The sequence below is a fragment of the Quercus lobata genome, chromosome 2 (genome assembly GCF_001633185.2).
Source record: "Quercus lobata isolate SW786 chromosome 2, ValleyOak3.0 Primary Assembly, whole genome shotgun sequence".
Lineage (NCBI taxonomy): Eukaryota > Viridiplantae > Streptophyta > Magnoliopsida > Fagales > Fagaceae > Quercus > Quercus lobata.
This window is the reverse complement of record NC_044905.1, coordinates 86,493,699-86,514,581: the sequence shown is the minus strand read 5'-3', so window position 1 is coordinate 86,514,581 and position 20,883 is coordinate 86,493,699. Positions and strand designations below refer to the sequence as shown.

General features: G+C 35.2%; 1 protein-coding gene across 2 annotated transcripts; it reads left to right on the top strand.

Moving 5' to 3' along the window:
• Nucleotides 1-8,059: 8,059 nt before the first annotated feature.
• On the top strand, nt 8,060-14,431 carry LOC115976994 (sodium/pyruvate cotransporter BASS2, chloroplastic). Of its 2 annotated transcripts, none has more exons than XM_031098609.1 (13): nt 8,060-8,429; nt 8,662-8,783; nt 9,137-9,260; nt 9,416-9,457; nt 9,542-9,655; nt 9,736-9,798; nt 10,146-10,273; nt 11,338-11,419; nt 11,899-11,950; nt 12,082-12,179; nt 12,305-12,463; nt 13,801-13,890; nt 14,024-14,391. In XM_031098609.1, the coding sequence occupies exons 1-13, from the start codon at nt 8,370-8,372 to the stop codon at nt 14,099-14,101; spliced, it is 1,212 nt and encodes a 403-aa protein (XP_030954469.1). In that variant the 5' UTR covers nt 8,060-8,369; the 3' UTR covers nt 14,102-14,391. The 2 variants fall into 2 exon arrangements, with proteins under 2 accessions (XP_030954469.1, XP_030954467.1); XM_031098607.1 differs by having other exon boundaries at nt 8,063-8,429; nt 8,669-8,783; nt 14,024-14,431.
• Nucleotides 14,432-20,883: the final 6,452 nt, after the last annotated feature.

Genomic DNA, 20,883 nt, shown 5'->3' with positions numbered 1-20,883 from the left:
ATAGAAAATGGTTAAAAAAATTATTTTTTATGGAACAAAAGAATTTTTTTTTTTCTTTTTAACAAAGAGTACTTTCATTAAATTGACAAAAGAGTAACATCCAACTTCCGAGCATCCCAAACTAAAAGAGGGATTGAAGAGTTATAACACACTAAAACATAGTTATGGAAAGCTGTACTCTTAGCTATGGCATGGGTTTGCTAAATTCAATTCTCTCTTAACCCAACAAAAACAAAAACTAATTAACAAAAAAATTCTAAAGTTCTAAAACATTATAAGTAAAGTAGCAATATTCCAGCAGCAGCTATTGAATCCATTCAAGGCATCAAAACATACTTTGACTGATTTGCATTTCTCTCCTCAATAATAGAACGGTAGTTTTCCTCAGCAACTTGATACATACTTACATAGTCCAATCAATTGCAGGCTTTGCAGCACCTCAACATTTTCACAAGAAAAAATACCTTTGATCCAAACTTTCAATATTTCCCCATTAGCATTGCAAGCTACTGCTACAATGGGTGAGGAGCCGACCACGTCAACGTCAACATTTTGTTTTATGATTCCTAATGGAATGGTTTGCCATTTTCCGTAGAGTTATTGAGAAAGTGGTATTAAACTTAACTGTAATATATAACACTCCTCTTACATAGGTCAGATTACACACATATAAGACCTACTCCTATGAGTGAGGGGGTGTTAAATATCCCAGTTACACAAAATAAAAAACCATTATCTAAAAACTTTCTTTCTTTTTTTTTTTTGAGAAACTATCTAAAAACTTTCTTATACTTATGTTTCTTTCTTTTTCTTGTGTGTGTGTTTTTTTTGGGTTTCCTCAACAGTGATATTGACTAACATAGAGTTTAGCCAGTTTCATTAGGATTCGGAATTCAACATAGATATGAGCAATTACCAAACAAAGCAAGGCTTTCTCTTATGTTACTATTTACACGTGCAGTAAACATCATCTCAGATTCTCTTCTTCTCTTTTTCTTTTTTCTTTTTTTGGTTTTTTTTAAGATAGCATAGCTGGTCCATATGGGCCAAGAGTAAATATGCAAAAAGCTAAAACTTATAGAGTAGGATCTATATCGTCCCAAAGTCAAGCCCCCCTAACAAGGAGTCCCCCTTTGCCATACTAGCTGCACTACCTTGTCTACCATCAATAATTAATGCACATATATTCTTTCAAGTTTCAAACAAACATTGTAATTTGGGGTAGCTGGATAGATAACCTTACTTTTCGTTAAATTGAACATACATTTTGGCTGGGCCGTCTGATAATCTTGATCAGTAGAACACAACTGAGTCTGAGTTATAAAATAACGAATGGAGTTCCCCAAGCAATTGTAGGAAGGCCCCGAGAATATGTTCCTTGAAGCTTGGACTTATGATAAATACTTTAGTCAAGGAACATGATCTCTCTACTTCATAGTTAATATTTACTTATTTATATAGTATGAAACATGAAATAAATCCATTTCAAATGTAAAAGATCCAATAATAGTGGGGTAGTACCTATCCCTCCCTAAGGTTTTGGTCCATTCAACTAGCGAAGGGATGTTTACAAGTAAAGCAAGGCTAGCTAGCTACTTTCTTTATGTAGTCCACCAAATACGTATGCCAAATAATTATTTACTTTGCTTCGTAGATCCATCTACTTCTCTTTAAAACCAGCAGCAGCACAGTACTGCAGTTATTAATTACTAATTATAATCCAAGGTACATCCAGTCTCTAGTTTTGTAATGCAAAAAAGTCTGTATATTTTTGAGGATAAAAACTATTACACACATTTTTTTTAGCTGAAATTTTGAGTTAAACACATGATTTCAAAACTGTCTTTCAACTCAGAATTTCAATCAAAAAATTAGGTGTGTGACAGAGTATGTGAACAAACACTACCCATATTGTTAATTAGGACTGTCATTTTTTTTTCTTTTGGACACATGAATAGACTCTAGAGGGCTTCCTTCTACATAAATGTCCAAATGACAATTTTGTCAACATTAATCGCAGTAAGCTATAAAACAATCAGGAATGGCCAAGAAGGGCCAACATAGTCACTGACTCACTGGCCTCTTGACTTCTTAAAACAGTACTCAGGCTGGTTTATGCATAATTTCACTAGAGATCCAGGAAGTCACCATGCAACTAGCGAGGTCCACCGCTAGTGATCCCACAAATTTGTTCTCTTCATGTAAAAGTTCCCAGAAATCCCAAATAATATTATTGAGCTAGCTAGCTGTCCCATGGAAATAGCCACTGTTGCTACAGCACGCAAATTTGCTCTAATTGGTACGTACGACAGACTAGTTTGAACATTTGTGTATACCTTGACAAACATTGCACGGCGGGCCTGGGAATGCAAATTCTTCATTTGGCACTGCCAGTGGCTTTGAACCAATTAGGAGAAGAGGTATCATAGCTAGTTATCACAACAAAACAATTTTGATATTGACCTACGATTGACATTGAATCGAGGTTTTTATATTCTAGTCCATGGGTCATTGCCTTGCTCGACAAAGTGTGGGACTGAAAGCTTTATTCAGATGAGTACAATCAACTCAATACCATCAACAGTGGCGAAGCTCAGCGAGGCACACAGGAGTGCCAATGTGCCATGGCCCCAAGCGTTATACTTAGTTATAATTGGAGTTTTTTTACATTTGTTTATGTAATGATTTGGGACTAGTTAAAGCACATGCACAAAAATAATAAAATAAAACAATCATACACGAAAATAACATTTAACAGGGTGCAATAAACTCCAAGCCCATGTTCACGAGCAATATAATATGCCAATATCTACCAAAATTTCCTATTAACAATATGGATTTCAACCAGCCTTATAATCAAAACTCACAGCCTAAACTCTCAAGTTCAAACAAACAACATTCATAAACCTCATAAACACAAACTATTCAGAAATTAAATCACACACACAAACTCACAACCCTAAAGATCCAATACACCTAATAACTCTCTTACACACAAAAATAAAATAAAATAAATACTCAAACTACTCTTAATTCAAAGAAACCTACTCCATATTCTTCGACGAGTCTTCTTCTCTCCTCATGTGGGAGTAACTTGGGCCAAAGGCCCCAATGGCTATTAAACTAGCTGTCCCAAAAGCTTGTATGGAGAAAATTGTGAAACCAAATACATATCCCAGTTGGCAAATTAAGGCAATTGTAGATGATGACAGTTTAGTGAATTCCCCTTCTAACATTCTGTTGGGTTCCTGTAAAAAAATATTGTTAAATGTTAGATCCACTTACTTCTTTAACAGCTTATTATACTTTTGGTATAATATATTGATAATTTATCATTAAGTTATTTCTCTCTTTTTTTACCATCATTAACTTTTTTTTTGGATAATTGGTAACTTATTCGTTCTTAGCTAGGGAAGCAAACAAAACTACTCGTGAATTAGCTTCTTTTTTTTTTTTTTTGAGAAACAGCTCGTGAATTAGCTAGGTGGGCATTAAACTCAAAAACTGATATGCTTTAATATGTTTCCTCCTGGGTTGGTTGATGCTTTGAAGGAGGAAGTTTCTTTATTATTATTTTTCTTTTGTAGTTTGATTCTTGGATGAGTTGTCTGCTGTTCTTTTTTCTATTCTTCGTACATTTCAAAGTTGAGACTTTTCTTTTTCTCTCAGCGTATGAGGTGGACTTTTTCTTTTCTTTTTTACTTTCGGTTTTTAGTAAGGTCTAGGTGGAGCACAAATATTTGATCATCGTAATTAAGTATATCTCATAGGTACAGCACCAAGCTACAACCGCAGATCATCCCTAATTTGACAACCAGTGCACACTAGTTGTTACATATACCTGTATATACACACTTTTTGCATTGAAAACGTTTAAATCACTATTTCAATTCAAATTTTTAAACAAATTGTAACTTTTTTTTTTTGGTTAAAACAAATTGTAACTTAAAGTCACGTTTTCAATGCAAAATGTGTGTACAATTGTGTGTATAACAATCAAGTATAAAATTAATATTGTCCTTCGACAAATGTTAGAATTATGACATATGGTATTATAAATGTTAAAATTATGACATAAAGTATTATTCAACTGTATGAAAAATAAATGTACATAGAGAGGTTCTTTGAATTCTTTCACAAACACAACAAAATTTTACAATATTTTCACAACAAACTAAGTTGTCCATTCAACATAAATCAAATTAAAAAGAAAAAATATATATGTACCTTAACCCACCACAACTTAAAATAATGGTGTTATAAAAATGTTTTAAGATTTTATTATGTCCCTAAACTCACTTGTCTCTTTTATAAGCACGGCATATGCTTTGGTCTTCAGATGTACAAGTAACTAGGAATGTTGTACCAGTAAAGATAATGGGTTTGGGATTGTTATGTGTAGGCTTGTACAAGTTACAACTAAAGCAATGAATGCTAACAGTTAGAAGTGACTATCTGCAATAAGATTGCGGAGGTACAAAACCAGATATTCCACAAAGAAGTAGCAGATTGGCTAAATTCCACATCAAAAGTCGCATCTGAGAAAGAAATTGAACAACATTAAAACAAAGGCCATATACTTCACACTTTCACAGCTACCATCCAACATAACAAGGCCATGATGAGAAAGGAGGGGAATTTCATTCAAATGAGAAAAGGAGAAAAAGATAGCAGAATATATGGTACAAGACCAGAAAAACACAAAATATCCGTAAGCAAATAGGTATAGAAAGAAAAGAAATGGACCCTTAGAAAGGTAAAGATGAGTTCGGAGAAAGACAAATATAATTGAAGGGGAGCCACAATGTGTGGTTGGCTGGTAAAGTGGAAGAGTAAGCTATGAATTATGACTCCTCACATGGAAAGAGCCAAACCGTTTGTCAGTGACTACAAGGGCTTTGTTAATCTAAAGGATGACATAATTGGTCGACGACCATATCTTATAAAGCAAAAGTTATTAGTTCGAATCTTCTATTCTCTTCTTGCACAAAATTCACTATCCCAAAAAGAAAAGAAAAAAATTCCTGACAATGCTTCAAGTTAGTCTAATAAAAACCTTTGACAGCGATCTCTATATATTTTTCATTTGCATGTAAGTAGCTCTAACTTAGATAAGAATTATGTTCATCTTAGATGCAAATTGCAATGATCCATCCATCATGTGATCCCCCATAGTTGTGTGTGAGGGACTGCATGGTATCCCATGTTCGAACAAAGACTGCTTTAAAAGGTAGAAAAGAGCCAAAATACCAACAACTTAGAAAATGAAAAGTTAGTGTAAGAGACATAGAAAATGAAATATTCATGAACATGGATGATGCTTTGAGCATCAACAACCTATCATATAATAACTGATAAGGAAGTAAAAAAGATGATGGTGATCTAAAATTTTGGAACAAATTCCAATTTTAGTTTGTTATATTTTTCAATAATAATTAAATTCAATGCAACTCTAATTCTACGGAATTGTTCCCAAATTTTACTCAAATAATCTGATAAGCACAAATTAATGTAGTAATTTAAGTCTTGAAAGTAGCCATTCCATGCAAAGATGTTGAACGGCACAATTGTACCTAAGCCACACCCTTAATTGAGTAATCAATGAGGAACTTCATCCAATATTCTCTTCAAAAAGTTGGGTTGGTCTAAAATAACTAGGGATATATAAGGTTGTCCTCTAAACCAATTTGAAATAATATTCTCCAACCCATTATAATATAAGACTATTATCGCGTATTATTTAAACAAATTATATGATTTATTAAAAAGGTCATGTGACTAAAAAACCACATAGATAATTCTTTCAACCGTTACATAATGAGTTGAAGGAAAATTCATCCAAACTGGTCTAAAGTTAAACTTTTTCCAATAACTAGACTCATTCTCATGTTATTATTTGAATTTAAAGTACAATGCAATTACTTAAGTAATTATATATTACAAGTTTGTTTGAAAGTTTGGAAATAAATATCTCTTCCCTTGAATGTTCTAAAAGTTAAAGGAGAATAGGAGAGGGAAATTGTCATATAAATTGACAGTTATGACTTTTTTTGGTTAAATTTAAAGAAATATAGTATATAATTTTATATCAAATTAATATGATATTTGAAGATGATTTTCGGGAATCCTAAAAGATTACCCTAAATCTAACAACTATTTAATACAATTTTAATATAATATGCATACATAGCCTATCAAATTAATTACAGTACATAGTTTCTCAACAAAAAAAAAAAATTACAGTACATAAAAAATAAAATATCAAGGTGCATTGCAACAAGTTGCTCAAGTTCAGCCCACATAGGGTGGGGAGGAGACAATCCTTGTAGTAAAAGCACCAATATTGGGCCGCAAAACAGAAAAAATTACGAGTAAAAAAGCAATATGGGCCAATCCGGAAAGTCGATTCCTTTCCAGGGGGCGATGCTCAACCATTGTAGCTGAATTCCCCTAATACAGGCCCATTGGGCTAAATCGTATCTCTAGTATTAACCATTCACCAACCTTCATAGCATAGCTTATGGACTTCAACCCCTGAATAAATTAATTAAAAAAAAGGACTACAACCCCATACTTGATTTTGAAGTCATGACTCATGCACTTTGTGTTGGTTTTGCATTATTTATTCTAATCGATTTATTTATTTTTTTCCCTGAATAAATAAATTTCTTTTAAAAAGACTACGACTACATACTTGGTTTTGAAGTCATGACTCTTGCACTTTGTGTTGGGTTTGCATAATTTATTCTAATCGATTTTTTAAAAATAAAAATAAACTTAAGAAAAGTATAATAGTGTGTGTATATATATATATTTAAAGGTGAAGCCTTAAAAATGATATATAAACAAATAAGTAAACTAAGGAAAAAAAAAAAAAAAAAAAGCTAAGCCAAATCAAAGGCTTAAAACTATGTCAAAGGTCTTGTAACTGAATTGGCACCTCCTCATGCACAAAATACTTGGGGATCTAGGAGGGAAAGGATTTGAGTTGCGGGATTAGCAGCATATTGTAATTATTTCTCCCCAAAAAAAAAGTTTAAAACTATAAACACTTATTCTTGGTCAATGAGATGATTTTTATTTTTTAATAAATTTAGATGATTGATTTTTTTTTTTTTTTTTTTGGTTGTTTATCACTTTTTTGGTTTTAATTGGGCATCATTTTTTAACTTTTAACAAGGGTATATGGGTAAATTTATACAAACTCACTTTTTCCATCCCTCCATTTTTCTACTTCCAACCAAACAAAAAGGAGAGAAATTAAAATCTTTTCTATCCTCCCACTTTTTTATCCCGCACTATTTTTTATCCTCCCACTTTTTCACTCTTCCAACCAAATGGATCTTTAAAGCAAAATATTATAATTGGTATATAATAATAAAAAATAAAAATTACACTTTTCCCCCTTAACTATACTTCTTTTATATTTATCCTCTAAATTATGAAAATGCACACGTAAGCCCTAAACTATGAAAATGCACATGTATCGCCTAAATTATTACCCATGTAACATTTTATACCTCACTCCATTAATAATAGTTTAGAAAAGTAAGTATACATTCTCATAATTTAAAAACATAAAATGTAATTTCTCCTAATAAAAATAATGTCTGAACCTTATTATTATTTTTTTTTTTAGAATCAAGTAATGTCTAAAGCATATTAGACTAATCATAATCTCTCACCAAATGAGGTTTTTTTTTTTTTTGAGAACAAGTCATTGTTAGGTGTGTAACAAGTAACAACCATTACATATCATTAGCTAAGTTAATATCATTTACAATAATTCGAAAACTATTTGAACATTAGTCATAGATTAATGTCCTTTACTATGACAAACTTCTTAAGCACATTACAGAAATATCATTTTCTGTTTAAAAAGCTATAAGTCACAACTCATAAGACGTGAGATATCTATTTATAGGAGAAAATACACTCTATTACAGGTATATGTTTCTTTTCTCTTTCAACTGATAGGACCCACCAACTTGTGAGAGGAAGGAAGCATACACCCATAATAGGGTCGATAAAACTCGAAGTCAGCACAAAAGACAACTTTGGTTCATCATGACTATGAACAAACGAAAAAAGGCAATTGGTTTTACTTGCAAAATCATTCGGATGGCCCAAAAATATTGGTTTGTGTGTTTTCGGTTCATAGGTTTCCACGACTGCCACGTTTATTATCCACTATCAAATTTGGGACCAAACCTCCATGTCCCATGTGAAAACTCCTTCACTTCACCTATCACTTCCCACTTTAAAAGCCACTACGTATCTAATCTGATCCCCTTCTTTTGGTACTTGCAATCTTACTTCAATGGCATCGTTGTCTAGAATTGTTCTCAAGGACTGTAAGTTAGGGACATATGACGCTGTGTACAGACCAAGCTCTTCTTTTCCTGCTAGGAAGCTTCAAACTTATCTGGGTATGTATTATTTTTTTTGCTTGTTTACTATTGTTTGCTTCATTGTACTATTGCTTATTTGCTTGGGTGGCACATGGGTTTCCATTTTTTTTGATTTGTTGTTTGGAAAATTTGGCATTTTGGGGAGTGAAAATTGCCTTCTTTTGAGCTTTTCCGTTTGTTGTTAGTTGTGGCACTTAGTTGCTCTGAGTACCAACTAAAATTCTTGTTTTTGTTGTTTTAATGATTTGAGATTTTAGACGTAAGAGATGGGTTTCCTGTAGCTAAGAATGGAAGATGTTGCACAATCCGGAACAGGCCATGGAGTCCAATAGTTGCTCTTACACCCCCTTCTTTGATCGTTCAGACTTCAAGGTATCCATTAAAACCATGAGCGTGTTTGTGTGTGTGTGTGTGTTGGTGGGTTCAATCAAATTGATGCTTGCATCAAGGAAATGAGCATATACATGTTTAATGTAGTAATTACAAATGTATGATTAATATCGCATGCTGAAGTGGAAGAACCTAGTTAATCGATTTGGGAATCAAAATCTTATCTTTCTTCACTAAAAGTAAGATAGGGATAAGTTGTATTCTTGATGTATGCCAATCAAATGAAATTAAAATATCTAATCCTGGGAAAGCATCCTTTGTACTCTCTGGCTTTGTTGTTGCATCTGTGCATTCTTAATATTTTGTGATAATAATTTGTTAAATCCTACAATTAGGAACTCCCAAGTTTTATGCAAGGCTGCAACAAATGTATCTGGGGATTTTCCTAGTGGCGCCCCTAGCAGAATGAGTCCGTATGAGAGAGTAATTGAAACTTTGACAACTCTTTTTCCTGTGTGGGTATGTGTCACATGTCTTAAGCACAACTTCCTGTAGTGATGGCGTACTTTTGTTTATCAATTTTTTTAAGTATCATACTTTTCATATTTTATGTGCATTTTAAAGGTTTATTTCCTAAGGACTAATTTTAAATCCAAATCTACTTACCTGAACAGGTCATATTGGGCACCATTATTGGCATCTACAAGCCAGCTGCTGTAATATCATACCCTTTTTCTGCTGCTTTGTTGGATGAGAAATCAAGTGTTGGTTGATTAGCTGAATTTGGGTTCTTCCTACAGGTAACATGGTTGCAGACAGACCTTTTTACACTTGGCCTAGGTTTCCTCATGCTTTCAATGGGATTGACATTAACATTCGAGGATTTCAGACGTTGTATGCGGAATCCATGGACTGTAAGAATTAATTTGTTTACTTTGTCAATTTGATCTCTTTTTTGTTTCGCCTGTGTAAGATTATTGTTTTAATGTTGCAGGTGGGTGTAGGATTTCTCGCTCAATACCTGATTAAGCCCATGTTGGGTTTTGTCATTGCATTGGTACTAAAATTTATAGTATTTGATTTTTAGCTGCTCGTTCAGTTCTGTATGTTTTTAAAATTTGTCCTTCAGTTCCTTAAAATCATAATAACTAGACACAAAAACATTGCGTTTATCAATTGACTCCCTTTTATACTGAGAAAAAGAAAATATCTTAGAGAGAAAAGGGGGCCCCTTCCAGGAGGGGGCATATGGGACAGAGGTGAAGGATGTTGGATCACCTAAATTATCTTTCAGGTAGAAACTGTAACATATTTTGGATTGTGTAATCTGGAAAAACAACTCCTCCTAGTGTTATATGTAAGAAAATAACCTTGGTAATTAACATTTATCTCTATGATTTTCAGACTCTAAAACTTTCTGCACCTCTTGCAACCGGTCTTATTTTGGTCTCATGCTGCCCAGGAGGTCAGGCATCAAATGTTGCAACATACATATCTAAGGGAAATGTGGCACTTTCAGTTCTCATGACAACGTAAGCTCAACTTGATCAAATGCTTTCTCAGCCTGAGCAGACTGGCAAGTTTTTGCTAATCATGGGTTTTTTTGCTTATATTTTGTTGTACTCATTCACAACATTGGCTATAGTACTGAACCTTTAAATATATCTATACTACTTGGTGTCGCTGAGTTGGAAAAACTCAAGATACTGGGACTGAGTATGGTTCTTCACTTATTTATTAATTTAAACTCTTTTTCCTAGAAGTATGCTATAAATTTGTCTTCTGACATATTAAACTATTAAAGGTCTCAACGCCATTTTTACTGAACTGTTTTGTTGATGAGCATTGATACAAGTGATCCAAGTGGTTGTGTCAGCCCAACAAGTTTTTAAAAAATTCGGTATAGTTTCTTGTTTTTCTTTGGCAGAGTTTGGACATCTTGAACTTCAGTAAAAATTCTGAGTTATTTGTCTTCCTTAAAAGACATAATCCTTGTAACTAAAATTTGTAATTTATTGAGTAATTTGTTATAAATCCTATAATATAATTTTCTCAGCACGAGAGACAAATTGGTACAGATGAAACTGGCTAGAGCTTGATTGTATGGATATACATGGCAGATCAAAGTTAGACACAGCGTTTTAATTTATATCAGACAGTGCTTTTGGGAATAGGAAAAATAATGGCATGTCCCTTTACTAATAATGAAAAACACATTATTAAATAACTTTTGTTCCTAGCACGATGGCTTCATCATAGCACATTTGTGACAGGGAAAAAATAAATTATATTGAGCACGCTTTTGAACGTGAAGGTTAAAACACATGGTGAAGGATATTCATGGTGGAAATCTCCAATATACTTCTTTAGTGCTCAATTTATATGGTTGTTACTTTAGCAATATAACATTAAACAAGCAACAGTTACATAGGTGAATGGGTTGAAGTTATATTGCCATAAAGAAAAAAGTAATTTTGGCTTCCACCATAGTGAAATAATTTCTAGCACCAAGGAGCATAGTCTCCTAATTCATATCAATGTTATTTATAGTATATGAGAGTACTTTAAGTTCATAATCATTTTTGATTTTGTGTAGGTGTTCAAATATTGGAGCTATTATTATGACACCACTCCTCACTAAGCTTCTTGCTGGTCAGCTAGTCCCAGTTGATGCTGCGGTAAGTTCAGATGTAATTGATAATTACCTTAATAAATTTTCCTTGAATTTGTGTGATAAATCCTTTATTTTCTTGGTCACATGGATATCTCTCTGGATTGCAAACTGCTGCTATTACTGTACGCGGCTGATGCAGAACCACCTTGTGGTTTCCAATTCTTATGACCCTCTTTCATATTTGTTTGCTTTGCTATAAGATCCTACCAAACTGTATGCAATGTCCTTCCAAATAGCTGTTTGATGGACCTGTCCTTCTTAAAGATTATCAGTCATATTCATTATAAATTTTGAAAATATATGTAAATGAAACAAGGTTCACCGTCATCCTTAGCTGATCATTAATTTGTGAAGTATATAGGGTGGAAGCCATCTAAAGATATGTAGTCTCTATTTACTGCTTACTAACAGGTCTAAGAATTTCTTGTAATTACCCACATATAGAAATTTATCTTGGGTTTTGGTGTTCCTCAATCATTGCAGGGTCTGGCAATCAGTACTTTTCAGGTTGTTTTAGTGCCAACAATAATTGGAGGTAACTAAAAGGTGTATAAAATTTTTATTCATTGAAATTAGTTGCATAGAAAATTTGTAAATTTTCTAATACAGATTATAGAGGTTAATAAATCTGCACATATATAATTTAGTTTCTACTCTCTGTGGCAGTGTTGGCAAATGAATACTTCCCCAAATTCACTTCTAAAATAGTGACAGTGACACCTTTAATTGGAGTTATTCTCACCACCCTTCTTTGTGCCAGCCCTGTAAGTTCTCCAAATAATCAGGAAATGATTTATCATTTTTTACAGCTTTTGCATTACATTTCAGTATTCTGTTGATGATTACCTCACATGGAGGGAACTCACTTTGATATCTTATGACTTTTAAGATCGGGCTAGTTTCAGATGTCTTGAAAACTCAAGGAGCACAACTAGTACTGCCAGTGGCTATCCTCCATATTGCTGCTTTTGCTCTTGGTTATTGGATTTCAAAAATATCATTTGGTGAATCCACTTCTCGTACTATATCTATAGAATGTGGGATGCAGGTCAATATCTTCTCCATGAGTCTTTTTCTACCGATTTTCCTTATAATCTTCACCATTAATACAATGATAGTCTATATGAAAATTTTCAGCAGTCATATTTTGTCCCCACCCCCCACCCCACCCCCAAAAAAAAAAAAAAAAAAAAAAAAAAAAAAAAAAAAAAAAAAAAAACTATATCAAAAATCAGAGTCTAGAAAAATAGAAAATAAGATAAAGTGAAAAGGAATTCTTTAACTAATTTTGATGCTTTGCCATGTTTTGGTGGGCGAGAATTGTTAAATTACTGATTGTCCCAAAAGCTTAAACTATTGGGATATAGTAAATTTAACCACATACTTCTAACAGGAATCTTTGCCTTGCTGCAAAAATGATTCTTAAACTAGAGATATGCATGTGCCAAATGTGAAGGTTCTTCATGTGCCTATGCAGGCTAAATTGGTGAATTGCTTAAATTAATTGTAACAGAAAAAAAGAATTGGGAAAAATGATTTCATTGATTAAGTTACAGAGTACATCATATATATACAACCATATAACAGAAATACCCGCCAAAACTACAAACAGAAAAACAGAAACAAACTAACTACTTCTAACACGCGTGGTATGTGTGATTACTAAAACAGAATATGCATAAAGGTATACTACAAGTCGTTCTATTAACAAATAACTAAGACTAAGTCTAAGCTACTGTCCTTTTATTTCCTTCTTCATTATTTCACAGTTTCCAGGTTCTTCTTTATCTGCAAGTTCTTCTTCAGTCACTTTGTTTCTTTCATGAACTTGATAAATTGCTCAACATCAAATAATCTCAGACCAATGAAGAATAAGAATAGACGTATTGAAGAGCCTAAGTGCCCCATTTTGTGTAAATCGCTGCATCCATAATGATGCTTAATGCTATATGCAGCCATCTAGAATCAATTCAAACGGTGCCTTAGGTTATGCTCATCTAGTGTTGTTTGCATGGAGTTTTTTTTTTTTTTTTTTTTCCTTAATTTTTTTCATGGGTTTCCTGCTTCCCATCATGTGTGTTTGTGTGTGGAGAGAGAGAGAGAGAGAGAGAGAGAGAGGGAGAGAGTGAGAAAGTAGGAGGCACTAAAATCTTCAAATGATTGACTAAACATTACTTTGCTTGGAAGTTGCTAACGAATGTTCTTAAGGTGCCTAAAGATAGTAGTTTTACAAGTGAAATTCCTATATCTAATTGAGTAGAATAAAACTCTCACAATGCCAACAAATCATACCACCAGCTTATGACTCATATGTTGCATAACTAGTAAGTACTACATAATACATGTGCATTATAATGCTATTTATTCTTTCATTCATATCTGCAGAGCTCTGCACTTGGGTTTTTGCTTGCCCAGAAGCATTTTACAAACCCCCTTGTTGCTGTCCCTTCTGCTGTTAGCGTTGTTTGCATGGCGGTAACTGTCTTTCTTCCACTTGCTCAAACTTACTATTTTGAGTATTTTCATTCTCTGCAGACCCTTGGATTAGTATTCCTTTTTATGAATTTACTGCTGACAATCTTATTGAATCAAACATTCTCCTTTACAGCTCGGTGGCAGTGGTCTTGCAGTCTTTTGGAGGAACAGTCCAATACCTGTTGATGACAAGGATGACTTCAAGGAATGAGAAGTCTTGGGCCCTTTTTTTTTTTTTTTTTTTTTTTTTTTTTTTTATTGTCTTTTTCTAAATTTTGCTAGTTTGAAGGGATATTTTTTCTGGTCTTCTTAATATAGGGTTCTTATTGAGCATACATTGTGACAACCTCATTTGGCAATTTCAGGGGACTTTGAATTTTTTTTTTCCCGGTAGTTGTTTCTGGGTCATAAGCATTTACACTGAAATTTAGGAACTGAACATTTTTTGTTTCATTACAAAAAAGAATAGAAAATTTTATTCGTCTGAGTAACACAAATATATTTCCAGCTTCCTGTATGGTTCCATCATTTTTATTTGGAAATTGCAAATCTGAATAGGTTACAAAAGAGACTGAACAGAAAGCATTTCTTGAACTCACAAATGAAAGTAATTTTTAATGGCATGGAGATTCTTGCATAAATCATGCTTCTCTGGCAAAATCCCGGTGTCCGGCAATGTGATTTATGTCACATTTGGATCCTCTCGTTCATGGAAATACCATGATTCATGTTGGCAATCCAAATCTGATGCATGTCATCCCAGTGTGGGAGTTGCATGATTTAGTGTCAGGGACATCTCTTGATTTTTTTTTGATAAGAAGAAAGAAGTATATTCAAGAAGCTACCTTATACAAAAGAGCATTAGGCAAACCAAAGATTACAAAAAGTACAAAAACAAAAACAAAAAACAAAGAAAGAAACTAATTACAAAGGAGAGATCTAAAGAACGAAATGAGAGAATCACTAGAAGTGAGTCCCCAAGCCCTACACCAATCAAAAAGGGAACCACTTAAAGAAGCAAGCAACTAGTCTCTGGAACTTTCCATGTCCTCAAAAGTCTGCCAATTTCCGAACTAGTTCCACCAACCAAAAAGAGTATCTGCAACCAATCTTGGCAAGACTCGTGAAATCCCAAAAGATCTCTTGATTTTTGGGGGGGGAAAAGTTTACCAACAAACCGATTTAGAGGAAAATTTCTTCAATCCACTACGAGTTGGTTGAGAAGATAGTCCACGTATCTTTTTATTCATATGATTTTTTTAATGAGTTAGGTGATATTTTATTTTTATTTTTATAATCAATATATTATGTGAGTTGTTTAAATAATACACATGAATAGTCTTATGCATTGTCATATAATAAGTTGGAAAAGATTCCTCTAAACTGGCTTGGAGAAAAATTAGTGTCCAAGATTTCATTTTGTACCCTGAAAGTGTAAATGGCTTAAGGCTTAAGATGCAAGTGTCACACATACATGGCAGAGCAACTTGGTCAATGAGTTCTAAGCAATTTCTATGCATTTGAATGTATCTTGAATTTATGTTCGGATTGTTTCAATGGAAAATTCTTTTATGTTTGATACGATAAAAAACACAAATTAACATAAAAAATATACCTAATAGACCAAAAAAATGTTTTCCCCAATAGCACAACTAGTAAAGTTTTTTATGGTTGAATAAGAGATTTGGGGTTCAATTCCCGCCTACAACAAAACCAATTGGTATCTTGATTTGATGATAAAGAATTATCATCAAAATCGAACGTTATAGATTGAAACTTTCTAAAAAAAATCTCCCAATAATGGTTTATCTATCTCTACCGCCTCTCTCTCACTCTCTCCCCACCAAGGTCGGCTCAACAACTTTGGGGGGCCTTAGGCAAAAAATTTAAGTGTGGTGTTTTTTATATTTAAATATTAATCAAATAATATATATTGAATTTTTTTTATTTAAAATCCATTTTTCTTACTTTTTGATACACATCAAATTATTAATTGGTATGATAATTTATAATGATTGATAAAGTAAGAAAACGTGTTATCCTATAATTGTGGGTTGTGCAACCTGTGCAATGTGCTGCTATGCAATATGCAACTGTGCAACCTCTGCTACTGTGCAGTGTGCAACTGTGCAAATGTCCAGCCTGTCCTATGGCTATATGCAAAAAACGTGCTCTCCTATGACTCCTATCAATCAATCATGCAGTGAAATAGACTACAAATATATATATATATATATATATATAATTTAAATTGAATAAATAGCAGACTCCTTATCTTAATTTTCGGAAAAATAGAGAGGGAGAGAAGATTACTTCTGGTATGCCCATGGCCCACGCTGCCCCTTTTCAATTTTGAATTTACTGTGAATTGAAGGGAATCAACAAAGAAATATTTAAAACTAGACTGAGTTTATAGAAAAAGGTCAAGAATCAAGATGAAGAAAAAAAAGGTAAGAATATAGATGAAGAGGCAAAGAGATAGAGAGATAGAGAGATTTTTCTTTTGTTTTTGAAATTTATAATCTCTATTTTAGCATATTTCAAGACAATTACATTGTATTATTAATAAATTTGTCTAGTATTAATTTTGATTTTAGCATATTTCAAGAATAAGTTAATAAATTTTTCTCCTAAAATTTAATTTTGTTAGCTGAAGTTTGACTATTTTTGTTTTTTCCCTTTTTAATCTTTTGCATTTTAGTATATAATGGAGCATTTTTAATGTATTTTATTGACCAATAAAAGTACTTAAATTTTTTTTAAATTAAAATATATAGATAAATATATATATATATATATATATTTTTACAAATGGGGCCTTCTATCATTTGGGGGCCTTAAAGCATCCACAACAGTTGAGCTATTTTTTTAGCTATTTCGCACTACAAAAAACAACTTTATCTATTTTATCTACTCATTTTACAAAATATCTAGTATCAGTGGATCTATTTTAGCTTTCAACACAATAAAATAATATATCTACTATAATAAAATAATACATCCATTACAATAAACTACCAACAACCACCACGCCCCAAACCCAATCACAACCAACAGCCACGATTGCCACCATGTACATTCCACTACCAAAAAAAACACCATAAACCGATCAATGGCACAAACAACAACCACTACCAACCAAGAACAACCACCCATAACCACCCAACAACAACTAGCAAGCCAAGAACAACCACCTACAACCACTACCAAAAATCCAAATTAGCCAACAAATATCTCTTCAACTCTCATCTCTCTCTGTGTCTCTGAAGCATTCTCTATTTCCTTTTTTGGACAATTTATTTGAGAGGAGCCAACATGCTGTACCTTATATTCTAATCCTTATTCTATTCGAATCTCAATGTTTCTTGATCTAGGTATCCAATATTTCACCCTCAAATCATAGTTTTTTCCATAAAAAAATCCTTTTTTTCCTTAGCTTTTCACTGTTGCAAGACAAAAAACCCATCTGGTACCTGCTTTCTATTTTAAGTTTATATGGGTGTTTAAACAGATTCAAAGTGATGGATTTCATGTTGAAGATGCAAAGAAGCTTGAATCGGCGGTGAGATAGAGGACTAGGCTTGTTGGCATTGGGTGAGCGATGAGATGGATGACTAGGCGAGATGGGTTGGCGGCGTGGGGTAGGGGATGGGCTGGTGACAGTTGAGAGAAAGTTGAGAGTTGAGAGTTGAGAGAGAGTGGTGACTGATAAAAAGAAATAGAAAAAAAAAAAGAACAAACAAATGATAATTTAAAGGGAGGGAGAATAAAAAATAATTAAAAAAAGTAGCTTTCAGCTACAGTACACAGCCATATATAGCTGTGCACTGTAGCAATGTAAGTAAAAAAATTTACCTATACTACCATTATTGCAACAGTTTTTTTGTATATAGTGGTGCTAAAAATAGCTTTTTAGGACCACTATTGTGGATACTCTCTATTTTTAGCAACACTATTGTGGATACTTTTAAGCGATTACATCAATTGCATCAATTATTGAGCCGGCCTGCTCTCCACAAAACCGTTGACCAACTGTTAATTTTTTTTCTTAAATGACATTTTTTGCTCACAAGCTAATCACTTCCTCACATAGTTTTTCATGTAGACTTTAAATTAAGATATGTTTACCTATTTAAGGTCTTTAAGTGCCCGTTTAGTACATGTGTTTAAAAACTGAAAATTGTTGTTTGAAAACATTTGTAGAAATACGTGTGGGTGAAAAAGTGCGTTGAAATGCGTGAAATGTTGTTTAAAAACTGAAAATAGTTGTTTAAAAACACTAACCAAACACCCCTAAGTGGCCCCAAAAGGAAAATACTTTCTTGCTTGAGGTATGTTTAAAGCTTTTTATTATAATATTATTTTGAAATTATTAGAAATATCAATTGTAAGGACACGATTCGCGACGGACCGTAACAGTATCGGGTTCGCGCCACGTAAAAAGGCCCAAACAATATCATTTGTAGAGCGTGGGTTTAAAAGGCTAGGCCTTGATCGCCAGACGGTGGGTTTTTCGTGGTATTCGTGCGTGTCTAGGTTATCTTAACCCATGGAGTCTTTCTCCTGGAGGTGGGCTGGGAGGCTCTGGTTTTTGGCCATTTTTCCCAGCCCCCTGGTTGGTGCACCTTCCTTTTTATTATATAGTCCGTCTTGATTGATCCTGACCCTCCACTTGTAGGTCAAGCAGGAGCTTATTTCTGTATCCATCCCATCAACCGTCCCGTCTAACTTTCTATTAGTTGCATGGATCGAAGTTTACACCGTCCAAACGTCTTTTCTCATTAATCAGTTCTGGGTATTGGCAGGTGCATTTACTGAAGAGGGGACGCATTTTCCTTGGTCCAATTTCACACCCTGCTTCCTTATGGGCCCCATTCCGTTCACATCCCCTTGAGGGGGCTGTTTGGGGATTGCCTCCACCATGATGTTGGTCTTCCCATTGAAGCTCTGGAATGCCGAGGACAGGGTAAGTTCTCAGCCGTTCCCCTTGTTACCCCGGCCATTGATCATTTGTCCTCGGCAAGATACCTCCTCGGCACGGGCCCTGGGCCCAGATAGAGTTTGGGCCGGATCGCAGACCTCTCGGACCCACAATAGCCCCTCAAAATCCTACTATCCGTCTCCTCGGACGGATAGGAGGGTTTTGATGACATCAGAGATCTGCCAATGTCTATCAATCCTTGTCATCTATCGATTCTCGAGGTTTTTCACCTGCCCAAGGCACGTTCCTAGAGCCGTTGGAAGGCGAAACGTGGCCTCATTAAATACGGGCGGCTTTGTGCTTCCCACGTTCAACGGTGTGATGGAAATCGAACGGTGGTGATCTCCTGGCCTCTTTGGGCGGGAAAAAGGGCGTGCAGTTACCCTAGAAAGTATAAAAGATTTTTTTGGAGATGGATTCGTCTCTTCAGTTCTGCACTTAAGAGTTTTAGTGCGTGTATCCTAGGTTCATCTGAACTTCCGCCCAAATTCAAGTCTATCTCAAGCACATATAGCCCATCCGAAGCGTAATTCTCCTTTTAGGTAAGTTCCCTACCTCCATTAACTCGCGTTTTTTCTTTTATGAGTTTAGTTCTCTTTGGCTCCCTTTCTTTTCCGTCGTGGGTTAGGTTTGTTTTAGTAAATGACAAAGGCGACTAAATTGAGATTGAGGAAGTTGGTCGATACTGAAGAGGCGATGAATAAGTTCATCATTGATTATAGGATTCCCCCCAACGTAAGTCTGGAGCACTGTAAGATGGGGGAATGGCACTATAGGAGGGGAACGGGCGCGGTGGTAATTCCCGTCCTTGCCTTTGTTGAGGGAGGCATGAGAATCCCTATGGGGCCAGTGACGAGGGGTTATCTCAAGCATTTCTGTTTAGCCCCCACCCAATGTGCCGGCAACATTTTTAGGATTCTGGGGTGCGTGGACGCTTTAAATGAGAAGATGGGTTTAAGACTGACCCACCATGATGTAAACTGGTGCTATAACCTCCAGAAATTGAAAGGAAAAACCTACTACATGAGGTCGAGGGACGAAAGGGTTCGGTTGATCCAGTGCCTCCCAGATTCCAACAAGGGACTGAACAAGGATTTCCTTATTGTCTCTGGGGAATGGCATGATGGCGATCCATGCCCCGTAGTAGAAGGAGAACCAGGTGGGGTACTGGGAATGGAAGAGGGATAACCCTTTGAACCATTCTAATCTAATGTCGTTCGATAACTAACCATGCATATATGTTTGTTGCTTTTGTAGATGAACACGCCTACACACGGCATTTTCATTTAGTAAATCGGGCGGACTTGGAGACCGTCTTACAAGCGGCGGTTTTTGTGAATGACAGTGATGGCCAAGTCCGAGCAGCTCACAAAATACTAGGGTACCCTCCTGTTCAAAAGTCATTTGGGGACGCAAAGCACGTGATCAGTGCCCGCCGTCCTTGGCTTCCCAAAATTACCGTAGTTGAGAAGGGATTTTTAATCTCCCAAGAGCCAGCTGTCCCCGAGAACGTTCCCCAGGTGGGCCCCTCCTCATCTCACCAAGCAGCAGAGGACGAAGGTGAGCCAGATCAACCGGAGGAAGGGTTCGGGGTATTTGACTTAGTCTACCAATCCGAGGACCCTCCTGGTGACATAGGTGACCCAGCCTTGTCCGAGGCGGAATTGTCGTTAATAGGCGCCTCTTCTCAAGCCGAGATGGGAGTCAAGCGAATACCTTTGACCCCCCTTCTCCAACTCCTCGAGGACCAACCAGGGAAGGATACCCAGGAGACACCACAACCCAATGCTCCTCCTCCACCACCTCGGCCCCTTACAATCCAAACCAGGTCATCCTCCACCAAGTCCCAGCCACAATCCACCCGCCCCGAACCTCTCACTTCCTCCCAACCAGCTCGGCCTCCTCGACTTGAAGGTGCTGATTCCAAGAGAAAGAGGAGCCCCAAGGGCAAGGACATTGTGGACGAGGGAAAATCCCAACCTCCTAAGGAGAAGGATGAGACTCCGCGCACA